At 41.6% G+C, this 13,418-nt stretch overlaps 1 protein-coding gene across 1 annotated transcript in view; it reads left to right on the forward strand.

The window, feature by feature from the left end:
* Positions 1-355: 355 nt before the first annotated feature.
* The window catches only part of ABHD2 (abhydrolase domain containing 2, acylglycerol lipase), a 31,626-nt gene continuing 18,563 nt past the window's right edge, over positions 356-13,418 (forward strand). The window contains exons 1-3 of the mRNA XM_086757179.1: positions 356-551; positions 10,481-10,656; positions 12,231-12,398. Of these exons, the coding sequence (XP_086613305.1) occupies positions 358-551; positions 10,481-10,656; positions 12,231-12,398 (538 nt within the window). The 5' untranslated portion in view covers positions 356-357. The remainder of the gene's footprint in view (positions 552-10,480; positions 10,657-12,230; positions 12,399-13,418) is intronic.

Raw genomic sequence — 13,418 nt, forward strand, 5'->3', positions numbered from 1 at the left:
GGTTCTATTTGAGATGGATAGTCTTGGCCAGGATGTTGAAAGTATAGACTGTCTGCAGGCTGTAGGGTTTGACACCTGAGATGCTATTGCAATTCTAGTGCAGCACTGATTAGGAATAAATCTCGATTCCAGCTGATCATCCAGCTTGTATTTCTTGTGGTGATCAGGTTTTTTAGAGCAGTACAAAATAAATGTAAAAGTTGCTAGTCTGACTTGGTATGCTAGGATTTTTGTGGCAGTGTTAACTGACAAATTGAGTTGGTTAGCACAGTCTTCTATTTAACGTGGCAACTGATCTTCATATCCAACAGTATATTGCAAAAAGCTTTCATATTGGTTTTTATCTCCAGGCTCAACATGAGTGCAATGCTGGAAACCCCTGAGCTGCCGGCAGTGTTTGATGGGGTGAAGCTAGCTGCAGTTGCTGCTGTTCTTTATGTTATTGTTCGCTGCTTGAATTTAAAAAGCCCAACTGCCCCTCCTGAACTCATTTACCAGGACTCTGCTTTGGCCCGCTTTCTACTCAAATCCTGCCCGCTTTTGACCAAAGAGTAAGTAGTACATTTTTTTTTCCCATGTTGACCTGTGTTGTAGGGAGAAAAGCTGCACTTAACCATTCTTCTACCTAGCATGTTTCTTAACCCTGAGTGCAAATGAATGTCACTGTATTCTCAAGCACGTTCCAAGTGGAGCATTTTATTATTGTTAGTGTCTCGGGTCCCTGGGTTTAGGACCAAGCCTTGTTGTGCAGGGCTCTCCATGGATGTATGGAAAAAGTCATCCCTGCCCCTTTGTATAGTAGTTATATGCTGAGATCATACTATACTAACACTACATAGCCCCCTGGCTGGGGAAATGGGGAGGGATGGATACAGTCAGCACTTGCTCCTGTTTGTATAATCTCATTTCTATTAGGGAAGAAGTCTGGGGCTCACAGGAAGGAAACATTTTTGTAGTGTGTCTATGCACTTATGAACACAGGGATGGTTATTAGTTTTGAAGTGCCTTAAGTTGATTGAAGACTCGTGAAGACTCTACGATGATGTAGAGGACATCATCTTAAGTAGTTTAATAAAGTAATGACATACGGGCCAGCTCTAAGCCTGTTGAGTCCACTTTCAAATTGACCTTGTCAACTGTGTATTTGAGAAAGCAGATCCTTGCCCTTCCATTCGAGGACTTCCAGAATCAGTGCAGCTGCCCTCACCTTTGCCAATAAAATGAAGCACTTACTACAGTTTCATGAGGCTTTGGAGGGAGAAGGACTTGGATTACAGTATTTCTCTTCTGCAATCACTTCAAAAACTTGCAAGTCCTATTTAGAAACCCTAAATACATCAATTATCTAGTAAGTGCTGAGTGCAGCTGCATGAACCTTCCTTTTGGATCTCAAAAGTCAAGCTGACTTAATGATAGTCATTCTAGGGGAGATGAGAGGCTTTTAGCAGTGCTATGTTAGATGCCTTGATTACGTAAGTTGTGAGATCTTAGGCCATCGGATCTGTAAACCCTTAGAGGCAACAAAGCATTATCTGTTTTAAATTGGAGCCCTAAGAGGGTTTCCCGATGCACTCTGAGTTTGGTAGTAACATAAGTGTGTGTTGAAGCTGAGCATTGAAATTGGATTCCTAACTATGGATAGTGCCTTAACTGCAAAGCAGTTGCTTCCTTTAAAAATACCAAGTAGCTAGAACCTCCTTAGTGTATCTTAGACACTTGTCATCTCAGTGTTGGCACTCCATGGTGACATGTCACTGAAAGAAGCAGCATGAAGCTGTGCTGATTACCAGTCCTGAAGGCATATTAGTATCAGGCTAATCTTTGGAAACAGATTGTAAGATAACTCCGTCTGCTTTACTCCTATTTCAGCTCTGTTCTTGTAGCACAAGCTCCTAGCACTACTGTATTAGAGGCATGTTTCTGACTTCCGCTCGGTTGGAGAACAAAGCATTCCCAAAGGAGTAAAAATACAGAACGTGTCTAAAAATTGTAATACATCTGCTGTGTGTTAATCGCAGGAGTGAGAGCTTCTTGCAGAACCCTGGTATTGTGTTAATAGTGTGCAGTCTCTGCTTGTTTGCTTTCCCTGGATCAGCTCGGAGCTCAGGCTTGCCGACTTCTCTGAGAACTGTAGCAGTGATTTCCAATATGTGGTTCTTGAGCAGAACATTGCCTGAAAGGCTTGCATGACCCCAGGAAACACTCAGCTGAGACAAGCTAGAACAAAATGTGTGAATAAGTAGTTGTTCAGTCTTGTTACCTGTGCACCTATGTTAGGGGAGACAAGAATATGATTGCTGTTGGGAGTTGAAAGGGCTTACAGGAAAGACAAGTCCCTAAGATGATCTATATGTGATTTTTTTTTTCTTTCCCCCTGTTCTGTTGATGTTATCACCAACTTTTTTTGATACAGAATTAAAAAAAAAAAAAATCAAAGAAATCCTATCTTCAGGCATGAAAGTCACATGGAGACTAAGAGGAACAAATATATTTGAATTCCTGCAATTATGCATGAAATAGCTTTTTCCTAATTAGTCCTACAAACTATGTGAAAACAGTTTGTGCCATACTCCACTGAAAAATCTTGCAAAGCTTTGATTACTTGCTAATTATTCAGTGTTAGGAAAGCTGATTAAGCAGCTCTTTTCAAATTCTACAATGAAAGCAAAATAAGTAGCCCAGCAGTCCCTCCTGTTATATCAGTACCGGGTTTGTTGTAAGATCTGTTATAAAACCAGTTCTTCTGTACAGCTGTGAACTGGCTTTCAGATCCCTTATGCTTAAGGGAGGAAGGGGTGTGAGGGCATTGCTGGAAAAAAACAGGGTGGCACAGAGAAAGCAGAAATAAGCAAAGTTATTTTATCTGTGCAGCTGTTCAAAAGTGGTTTTTTGAAGTATTTTTTTTTTGATTTGATTTCCCCATCATGGCACCATCCTCACCTGTGGACTTACTGAATAAATTGTAACTGTATTGTCATTCGGTAAGCCAGTGGTGGCAGATGAATAATTTAAGAGCTTTGGATAGTAAAACTGCTGGAGATGGCTGTGTGCCAGGTACCTTGTAGTTGCAGATGTTATACTGCTTTTTACAAGTCTCTCAACTGTGAGAAGTTTTCTACGTATCGATCAAACGCTGGTAAGCAATAGACTCTGTCTTCCTAGAGCTCATATTTTCTTACCTTTATTTTTCCCTTCCTCTACCCTTGTCTAGCTCTGTACTTTGGCTTAGCAGGTGGAGTAGCATAATCAGACCCTTTTTTCATTTAAAGAACTGCTTCTTGCATGGAAGCTCTTACACATCAGCACAGCTATTGGTGCCCTCAAGTGCTGGGGCCTAACCCCTGACTGTAGCTGTCTCCTTTTCCTATCTTTGAAATTAGTGCAGAAAATCTGCCATCTGCTCTTATTCCTGTATAGAAACACAGCATTGGCTCTTTGATTCATGAAGACAAATTTGGCCAGTGCTGCTTGTGCTGGGCTAGGGATTTTTTTGTCTGTTCCCAATTTCTTCTACCATCAAGTGCGCATGTGTATCTTTACTCCTGTAGAGTTGTGGCACAAGTGTCATCTGTATCAAAAATAATTATCCTTACTGTCTGTACACTTTTATCATTAATAAAGGCAAGCTTTTCAAAGATTGAGGCAAATGACTGTCAAGCCTGTTAGTAAACACTGTCAAAGATCCAGGGTAGATCCTTCTTATCCTTTGTTGGCACATAACCTATAATGGATAAGCAGGCTGCCTGGTACCAGAAAACTCCTTTGTGCTGTCATTACTTTTCTCCTGGATGCAAGGAGTCAGAAAAGCTAGCTTCAAGCTTTTCAGTTTTCTTTTCTTCCGTCTAATAGCAAACAGTGTTTGATTCTTGTCAGTTCCTTAGTGTTTCACCCTGGGAGGAACACTTCCAGCAGAATAATAAACTAGAACAACAGTGTTAGTCCTGAAGCTTTGGCAGGTGAACACGTTAAGAGGTTGAGAGGAGTGGCGGCTCCCTGTTGGTAAGTTGAAGCATTGACCTTAGGGAGGGTCAATGCAGCCTCAGGGGGTCCGAGTCCTTGCTAGGTACTCTGAGTGGCGTTGAGGCTGCTGCCACCCTCATCGGGAAGGAAGATGTGCTGTAATATTTGTGCCATTTTGACTAGAAGATTTCTTTTAGTCACTGAAGGTTGAGGAGGGGATGTGGTGGGCGCTTTACTAAATAAAAGCTACCTAAATTGGGAAGGAGGTGGTTTAACAGAGGAGACCAGTCTGTACTTTTAAACAGAGTTCTCACCTCATACAGTTTCTATGGGCAGCAAACATTTCTACTCCATTTATGTTAGTTTCTTTTTCAGAGGCCCAGGGGACATGGAAGCTCCGTAAGCTGCTTTGAATTTTTCCAGTTACATATTTGCTGTGTCTTCATCACGTTGAACAGTCTAGCTGTGAGCTGATGCAGAAAAAGCTGGTTTCTACATATTTGAGGGGGAGGAGGTTGAACCCTGCAGACTTTCAGATGAGCTTTCTTGATTGGGATTCAAATTGCATTCCCTACCATCAAATAAGGGACTCTACATTTGATGTGTAAAGCATCCCTTAAATACTTCCAGACCCCTCTGTAAAGGGGGAAAAATAACTGTCACCTGTTGTAATGCAGATGACACTTCTTGATGTCCCCTAACATGGACAAATTGTAGGTTCTGCCTTCTTGCCATCAGTATCCAATGTACCACATCACATCAAAGATGATGTAAGAATTAGAGTTGAAAGTGTTAATTTTCTCAGATGAAATGAAGTAATGCTCCAGAAATAAGCCTGTTGCTGAACTTCCACTTCAGATCTTTGAGGACCTGAATGCTGATGCTTGCTAATAAAAATAGCACAGTTTTTCTGTGCTTTGTGTGAGCTGCTTATACAGCTGCTGCTTTCCTAAATTCCTGCATACTGGGCAATGTATGTGCTCTAAAATCATAATCTGCTGCCTGAGAGCCACTAAAACTTAATCTGCAATCACATGTTGGAATTATTTTTAATATTAAAATGCTTGTGAATGTTTGTGAAACACTTAAGAATACTCTTGTTCTCAGGCACTGTTGTGGACAAGATGTAGGGCTGCGCTGCACAACTGAAACACAGCATTTGGAGCTAAAACATTAGCATTTGTGAGCAGATTTATGTAACTGTGATGTCTGTGAACTCACTTAGCCAGTTAAGACTGATGAACCCTGTACTTGTTATGCCATATAAGTCAGCTTCCATAATAAGTAACTGACATTCTGAGATTGGTTCTCCCGTCTGCCTTCTGTTGCAGAATCCTGTTACTGGAAGTTACAGGACTGGCTACTGGAAGCCATAACTAACTGCCTCAAATATTTGTCTTTACTCAGAGTGCCTGATACCTATTGCAACTGACTAAATCAAACCAGGAAAATTAGTCAGTTGAAAGCCTTTGGGTCTAGAGAAAACTGGGAAGCTATTTTGATTTCACAAAAACTGAGATTTTGTTTGTTTGTTTCCAGTACCACACAACTTTACCTTCAAATCTCTTATGTTATCAGTACTTGCTTGTCTGTGCTATTGAGGTACATCCTCCTTGTCGTTGTGTGGGAATGTGTATAGCTCTTTGGCAAGAGGTCTTCCGGAGTGCTGTTCACAGCCCAGCTGGCTGCTGAGCTGCTGTCATCTGTCAACTGCTATTGCAGAACAGTGGAAATGCTGCTTATAGACATGGTGTTTGTGCTTGGGCTCTTGTACATCTGTGAGCAGCTTCATTGGAACAGGACACACTGAGGAATACATAGTGGATCATCTCCATGCAGTGAAATTTGCGGTACTGGGATAATCTCTACAGTACACAGCTTTTCAAAACCACTTTGGTTTACAGCAGGTGTTACAGACAAGTTGAAGTCTATCATATTCTTGAACGCTTTCCCTGTTTCTACTTAATATCAATGCCAGAGGGAAGCCACCTGCTTTTGAGTGATGAGCCCTTGTTGGTAGACATGGTTAAGCTTAGCAGTAGGGATGGTTTTAGCATGAAATCTAAAGGGTGATACTTGAATACTCCTTAAACTGCACACTACTTAGCTGCTCAGTCTGCACAATAATGTAGTTTATATTTCCACGTGCCACACTCTGAGCTTGTTTTGTTAAGGTAAGCCATAAGAAAAGTAGCCTGAGTACATGCTCTTCTGCCTACAGGATGGTGGTTGTAGAGGAGCATCTTTTTTCAGCTGTTTGCCATGAGGAATGTTGGCTTCACTACAAAACAATCTGTGCTAGCTATTGCTATCAGCACTGGATAGTTAAGTTCTTCATCTGGACTGAGTATAAAAAAGTCCCTGAATTCATTTTTTTACATAATACAGCTTAAATAAAACTTAGCCTATCTGATCTGCACTTTCAGAGGGTGAGGACTCTTGTATAATTCCTGGCTAGTTTTTTTTGCCTCACCAGTGTGGTATCATGCACCTTCATGACTGAAGAGTTCATTCTATGAGCTTCTCCTTGTATGGTTTTACTTAAAAGCAAGCTGAAAGTCCACACAAACCAGAATTAATAGATGTCTTGTCCTTCGATCCTGTACAACGTGGTGCTATTATGCTCAGTATTTGGTCTTGGAAATTCTGTTAGACTTTATCCCACTGAAAGATGTAGATAAAATCACTTATAGGAAGACTTTCAAAACCAGATTTGTCCATTCTCAGAACAGGTCAATAGAAATAGATCACGCACTCAATTCTACTATAAATTATAAGGATGCTTTGCAAAGTCTAACTTGTCCATCAGCTGAGGACAACTTTTACTGCAATGCAATGATACAGAGACATCACTTTGTTGCTGTTAAGGCTTTATAGGATCTTGTAGTAGGTTAGATTGGCAACTTTTAATATTTTTAATAGCTGCTTGCTTTTGCATCAGTCTGGTAAGGTGAGTTTTGATCTGTCTTAGTTTTTCACTGATTATGCAAGATCTGTACAGTCTGGGCAACTTCTTTCCCCCTTCCTGTTGAAGTGTTGTAACGTTCAGTCTCCTGGAGCCTGGATACTTAAGGGATTTTAGGATATCTATCTCACCATAAGCCTATTGCTTAAATGCTGATGGGCAGCAGTAAAAGAAAAGACAGGTGAGATAACAAGCTGCTGCTCAAACACTTGCATGTATCTCAGAGCTTTATTTTTAAGTGCAAACTGCAGAAAAAAATATTTAACATGCTTAAGTAAGACTAAGTGGGAGTAACAAATGTCTGCATCAGAGTGCTGTCCTATGTGCATTACTCATGCTGGAACTTGACCTTTGAATATTTGTCTAGAAGAGTGTAGTTACTTGCAGAGTGACTAACAGTAGCACATCTCTGCTGCGGGCAGCGTGATGCTTTAACAACTGGCTCGAGTTAGTGTAAAAATAAGCTGGGCGTTTTACTAGCTTGGTCTGTAGGATGCTCAGAAACACTAGCTGAAGGGAGAAAGCAGTGCGTGCACCCTTGTCTGTAGGGCTTCACACAGTTCTAGCTTTGAGGGAAATGTGAAACCCGTAGGTAGCATTTGTCCGTCGTTACGGATGGAGTCACAGGGATTCCTGCCTTGGTTTTAGTCTTTCCTGTAACATGTCAATGAAACTGCATGTGCAGTTTGCCTGTGTAAAAGCAGCATTAAGGTTTGACTTACTGAAGATCAGTGCTTCAGATAACTTCCAGTCAGGTTGTTCAAAGGCAGATTTGGGGTTTTTGTTGTGGTTTTTTTAGGGGTTTTTTGGTTGAGTTTTTTTTCCCCCCAAAGAAACCAGTGACCTGAGGAGGCAGGCTGTGGTAAGTAGGCAGTATGCTTGGAGCCATTTGTCTTCATTTAAGCTCCGGCAGTAGTGGTGAGGCTTTGAAGACTCTTCTAATTTCCTCTCTAGCAACATCCTGTGGTATGTGCTGCTGCAGCTGCTGCATCTGTTCCACTGGATGACTAGCTTATAGCTGGAAACTGAACTGCAGGTAAACATGAGGAAAGGATTGATGCTTGCAGAGATCCTTGGGTTTTGGGGTTTTTTGGTTTGTGGTTTTTTGTTTTGTTTTTTCCAAGGTGGTAGTAGTCAGTCACAGCTGTATAACTTTGCTTCTGTAGCTGGAGAAATTGCTTTCCTGTTAACCCTATGGGGTAAGACTTTGGGTTTTACCTGGGATCATCTTTGATTTGAAAAGTGTTGCATAGAAGCAGAATCACCAAAACTTTCCAATGTATGCACTTAACCTAAGATCAGAAACCATGCAACAATGTTGACATCTGAGTCTCTTCTAAAAGAGCTGCAAATTCTTATTATAGGTTGTATTTGACAGCTCTCCTCAAAAGCTGCTAGCAAAACCGATCTGCAAAGGACTGCTGTGAAAGAAGACAAAAAGCCAGTCAAGCACAGTCTGGTGTGGGGTACAGCTACTGACCTGACTGGGGAGGAGCTAGCTGCTTTTTCTTGTGCTAGCAGAGCAGTGTCTCTTCCATCTGGCATAGCAGTTGCTGTTGAAAACCCTCTGCAGTGAGCTGTGTGTGACTTCAGGAGAACCATCTGTAGTTCTTCTTGTGCAGCCTTGTTTACATTGACTGCGTTATCCCAATGGAGATCTACTTTGAATTGTGAGAATGTACCCACTGACTGCTTTCCATCTCTACCAGCAATTGCAGAGGATGAACTTGTATAGTACCCATCATTGCTGGGAATCTCTGCGTGGCTGGCATGCCTCACGTTGCCCTGGCAAGACTCACTTGCAGTACATATCTCCCAGTACGGAGATGCTGGGCTGATAAAAGATACATAGTGTTATTAGCATCACATAGATTCTTTGAAAAGCTTTATAGTGGAGTGATTGAACTTAAGATGCACTGAGGGCTAATTTACAAGGTTATAAGCATCAGTTGGCAGGTTTTGTAGCCTTTATGGAAGAGATATCTACTTCTATGGAAATCTATTCTGGGTCTCTTTGGGAGGTGCACTTGCAAAAATTGCGTGGAATGTGCAATTAATTGCTGTGTTGCTTTGGCGGTAAGAAATCTCCCTCATGGATGAGGGAAGAGAACAGGGAGAAAGCAAGACAAGAGCAGGAGTATGCTCTAAGCAAGCCTAGATGGGGTTAGATGGGTCTTATAGGAAATCTCTTTTCTTTTTCTTCTTTTTTGAGGAATGTGTAGGGGTAACAGGGAGTTGTGGATATGACAGAAGAGCTGGCATGGGGAAGAAGGTCCAGCTGTGAGACCAGGTAGTGTCAGAGCACAAAGGCAAGGTTTTTGTCACATTCTAGTGGATTATGGGCTTAAGTAGTAAATCTGAGCCCCAAGCTGCCTAGTTTTCTGTGAATAGGGAAAAACATGAAAGAACATGATCTCCTCTTCATGTGGTCTCCAGAAGTCAAATTGCAGCAAGCACTAAAAAAACACAACAGAGACGGAGCTGCTAATCTCTTAAGGTTCCATGGCAATGTCAGCAGGTCTCAAGCTGCTTCTGGATACCTTGCTCTGCGTAGCAAAGACCACAGCTCCTTAATTGGAAGATGTCCCCTGGGACTGCTCTTCTCCTAAACAATAAATCACTTGTGCTTTCCTGTTGAGAGCTGATGTAACTATCTTTTTCAAGGCATCGGCTCAGTCTCTCCTTTGCAGACTGGCCAAGTGACTGCCCCACCACCACCGTGTGGGCAACGGTATGTCTCCTGTTAAACCACTTGCAGCTCTGCTTGTACTAAAAAACCCTGATAATGAAGCGTTTAACCCCTTCCAACTAATAGCTGTGTCTCCCTCATGTCATTTTTGAGGTACAGTAAGCCAGGAAAAGAAAGACAATCTACTTTGTGACCTAGCTTTAATATGCCTTTGATAAACATAATTGGTTGTTACCTCTCTAATGTTGAAAGGGATTTACTATTCAGTGGAGTCTGACCAGTTACCTAACTCTGCTTGAGAGGCAAAATCCCCCTTTACTGTGTTCCTCAGTTCTGTTTAAAATCATCCCAACCGTCAAGTCTTGGGACTCTCAGTCTTCTAGAACTTGCTGTCAGTCCTCTCATTTCTGCCACTGGCTTGTACAGTCAAGTGCTTATGCAAGTTCATGTGGCTCAACCCAGCAGGCTTCAATGTTTCAATTAAAACAGATTTACAGCATTTTACAGGTTTTGGAGGTCAATTTGGTTGGCTAGCAACATGCTATCCCAATCTCACTGAGGCACAAGGCCACTGTGTATTTGGTGAGAAGCATTTGTGCATGTAACGTTTCAATATAGAGGAACGTCTGGATTTTGGCAGCGGTTGCTGTGCTATCAGTGCTGATTTGTCAGCTGTGAGAGCATATCGGTCTCCTCTTGTGTAAGGCTGCAAAGATCAGTGCTGCTAGTTCAGTCATAGCTAAAATAACTTTATATTTGTTACTATATTTGGTAGCAAAGGGGAGATTTGTTATGGGAATGCTTATCTGTTCTCAAAGGCTTGCTAACACAGCAGGGATAAGCAATTAAATCACTGCCTTTTTCAGGTACATTCCACCCCTGATCTGGGGCAAGAGTGGACATATCCAGACTGCCCTCTATGGAAAAATGGGGAGAGTGAGATCACCACATCCATACGGACTTCGCAAGTACCTCACGATGCCGGATGGAGCAACGGCCACCTTTGATCTCTTTGAGCCGCAGTCCGAGCACTGCATTGGAGGTCAGTCCAACAGCTGCTGACTGCATGTAGCTGCAAACCTCAATTCTGTGCTCTGGGGGATGGATGAGGACACTGCAGCTTGATTTAGCAGAAAGGATAGATGTTAATTCTGATGATGGAAGGGGGCTGCTAAGCAATACTAACCAATGTGGGGAGGCTATCAGGCCATCTTGCTGTATACCTGTATCTTGGACAGCAGGAGAGATCATACTAGACTAAATAACTATTTATGGCAGGAGGTGGGGAGTTCAGGAGCAGAAGAAATGTTCCATAACCTGTGCCTCAAGTGAGAGACTGGCAAAGCGAATCTGGTGTTAAGACTTGCTAAGAGTGTCCTTTGCTTATTAAGGATGTGGGATCATAGAACAGAGGCTGGCTGCATGAGGTTCTTCATATCCTGGTGTGTATAGAAGAGACTAGACTTTGTCTCCCCCTTAGAAACAGATTTTTGGTAGTCTTTACTAACAATAGGTGTTTCAAGATCTGCATGAAGTCAAACTCCATGTGCACAGAGTATGAAGGAGTCAGATGTGAAGAGAACTCCATGAAAAAGTAGATGATCATGGTGATTCCTTACAACATTATCTATGTACATTCAGAGTGAGTGTCAGCTGTCAAACTCACTGTTACTAGTAGTAACAGCAACACTTAAAACTGAGTTACTGTGGTTTGATTTCCCTACTGCAGGGATAAATTGTACTTCTGATTTCATTGTAAGCCCATTACTCCTATTTGGCCTTCAGAAAAAGCAGAGTTCTTAACTCAGTTGTGTTGAGATCTTCATGTAGTAATGCTGCACTAGAACAGTCACTGTTACCTTTATCACTGAAGAGAATCTGAGCAGTGGTTTCCTAATGAGGCAAAAATTCAGTGGCTAGAGCTGCTAAGCGTTGGAGCGTTGCATGTAAGAGTCTGATAGCTAATTTGAAGCACATATGCTAATCCTGCATGTAATTTACTGTGCTTGCTTGAATTACAACAATTACTTTCTTAGTTGATGAAATGATATCTTGTTAAACTAGTGAACAGTGTCAGCAGATCAAATATCATTAGATTAGCCACAAAGCAGATGATGGCTAATGTCAGCTGATCAGAATATCTGTGCTTAGCAAACCTTCATTTTGAAGATCTATGTTATGCCCAACTCTGGGAGTGAAACAAGGGAAAAATAGTGTAGCCAGTCTACGTGGTGCATGAATGGGCAGTGGGCTCCACAGCCTCCACATGCTGAGCAGTCACAGCAGGCTGTAAGAAGGCAGAACATGTGTAATGTCAAAAACATCCTTCAAAGGGAAGAATTTACTCTTGGTCTCTAGGCAGTGCCTGTAGAACTGTTTGGGCAGCTTTCCCTGAAGTTAGAAAATTGTTCATCTCCTGTAACACGAATTACTTTTTCACATCTGTAGCACTAGAGCTGCTAGTCTCCTGTCCCATACTGGATTTTTGGCAGACTAGTAGGATTTTTAGCTTGCTTCTAGTAGATGGTTTCCCACGGATCTGAAATGGAAGCCTTCTGAATCTCTTAATTTGCATGAAGTGACATTTACTTAACTTCCCTCTCTTTTTGTGCACAGAGGATGTCACGATGGTAATCTGCCCTGGGATTGCTAACCACAGTGAAAAGCAGTATATCCGCACTTTTGTTGACTATGCGCAAAAAAATGGGTACAGATGTGCTGTCCTGAATCACTTGGGAGCCTTACCAAACATTGAGCTCACTTCTCCACGGATGTTCACATACGGTAGGTACTTTATGGCAACTGGGGACTTATTTTCAAGTTGTGGAATTCCTAGGGCTTGATCAGCCTCCTTCAGCATAACACAACTACCGTATCTGAATGAGGATAATAATTTTGTACTGTTTCCTAGGAACTAAAGTGAACTTACATATGAAGCAGAAGGAGGGCTAATATTGGGATTCACTTGTCTCTTCTCCCAGCTTGTACATGTTATCCTAATCAAGGAAGCATTTTTTTGGAAAGAAAACTTTTTGGAGAAAAAAAATTCCTGTGGCTGCTAAGAGCCTGCTGAAATTACTTTAGAGATGCTGAAACATCAGTTTAGTGGAATGTGAAACAAACCTGGCTCTGAAGGATAAAAACTACTTCTGAGGCTTTTAAAAATGAAGTATAAGAGGAGTGTGTACCAGCCTGTTGATCCCTGAATGTAACACAAATGTCAAGGAACAGCAACAATTCTACAGCATAATAGTAAAGTGACAGAAGCAGTAGTGATTTTGAGCTTTCATGTTGAGTTTAAGGAAATCTTTCTTAACCTAGAAATTAAAAGGAATAAAGGATTCAGAACTGTGTTAAGGGTGACTCTAGCTATTCTTAACTGTCCTGCTAGTGAGTAATGTGATCTTTGTAGAATATGGCCTTCTTGCCTGCAACCTGATCTGCTTGTTCCTGAGTTCTCTTGAGCCCTCATGTCCCTCTTTATTGCAAACGTCTATAGGTACATTATGTCAGGAGTCAATTGTGGGTTTAGCAGACTGGTGTTAGGTTTCTTTTTCATTTTTAAAGATAACTAGGATGCTGCTAAGAGTTTGGATTAACAGTTTGAATGTTTATCTTGAACAGTTGAATTGCCAAAATAGAAATATGGGGCTTTGAGATTCTGGGTCTGGCAGGCACATAGGCCCTAATGCTTTGTTGCTTGTTTTATATTAAATCTACTCCTCAGTGGAAAATATTTCAGGAATACCAAGTTCCTCAATTTTGTATTGAGGCCCTAAGCTGTTAATGGCTTCAAGCCTATCA

The sequence above is a fragment of the Chlamydotis macqueenii genome, chromosome 12, assembly GCF_036417535.1.
Source record: "Chlamydotis macqueenii isolate bChlMac1 chromosome 12, bChlMac1.mat, whole genome shotgun sequence".
Lineage (NCBI taxonomy): Eukaryota > Metazoa > Chordata > Aves > Otidiformes > Otididae > Chlamydotis > Chlamydotis macqueenii.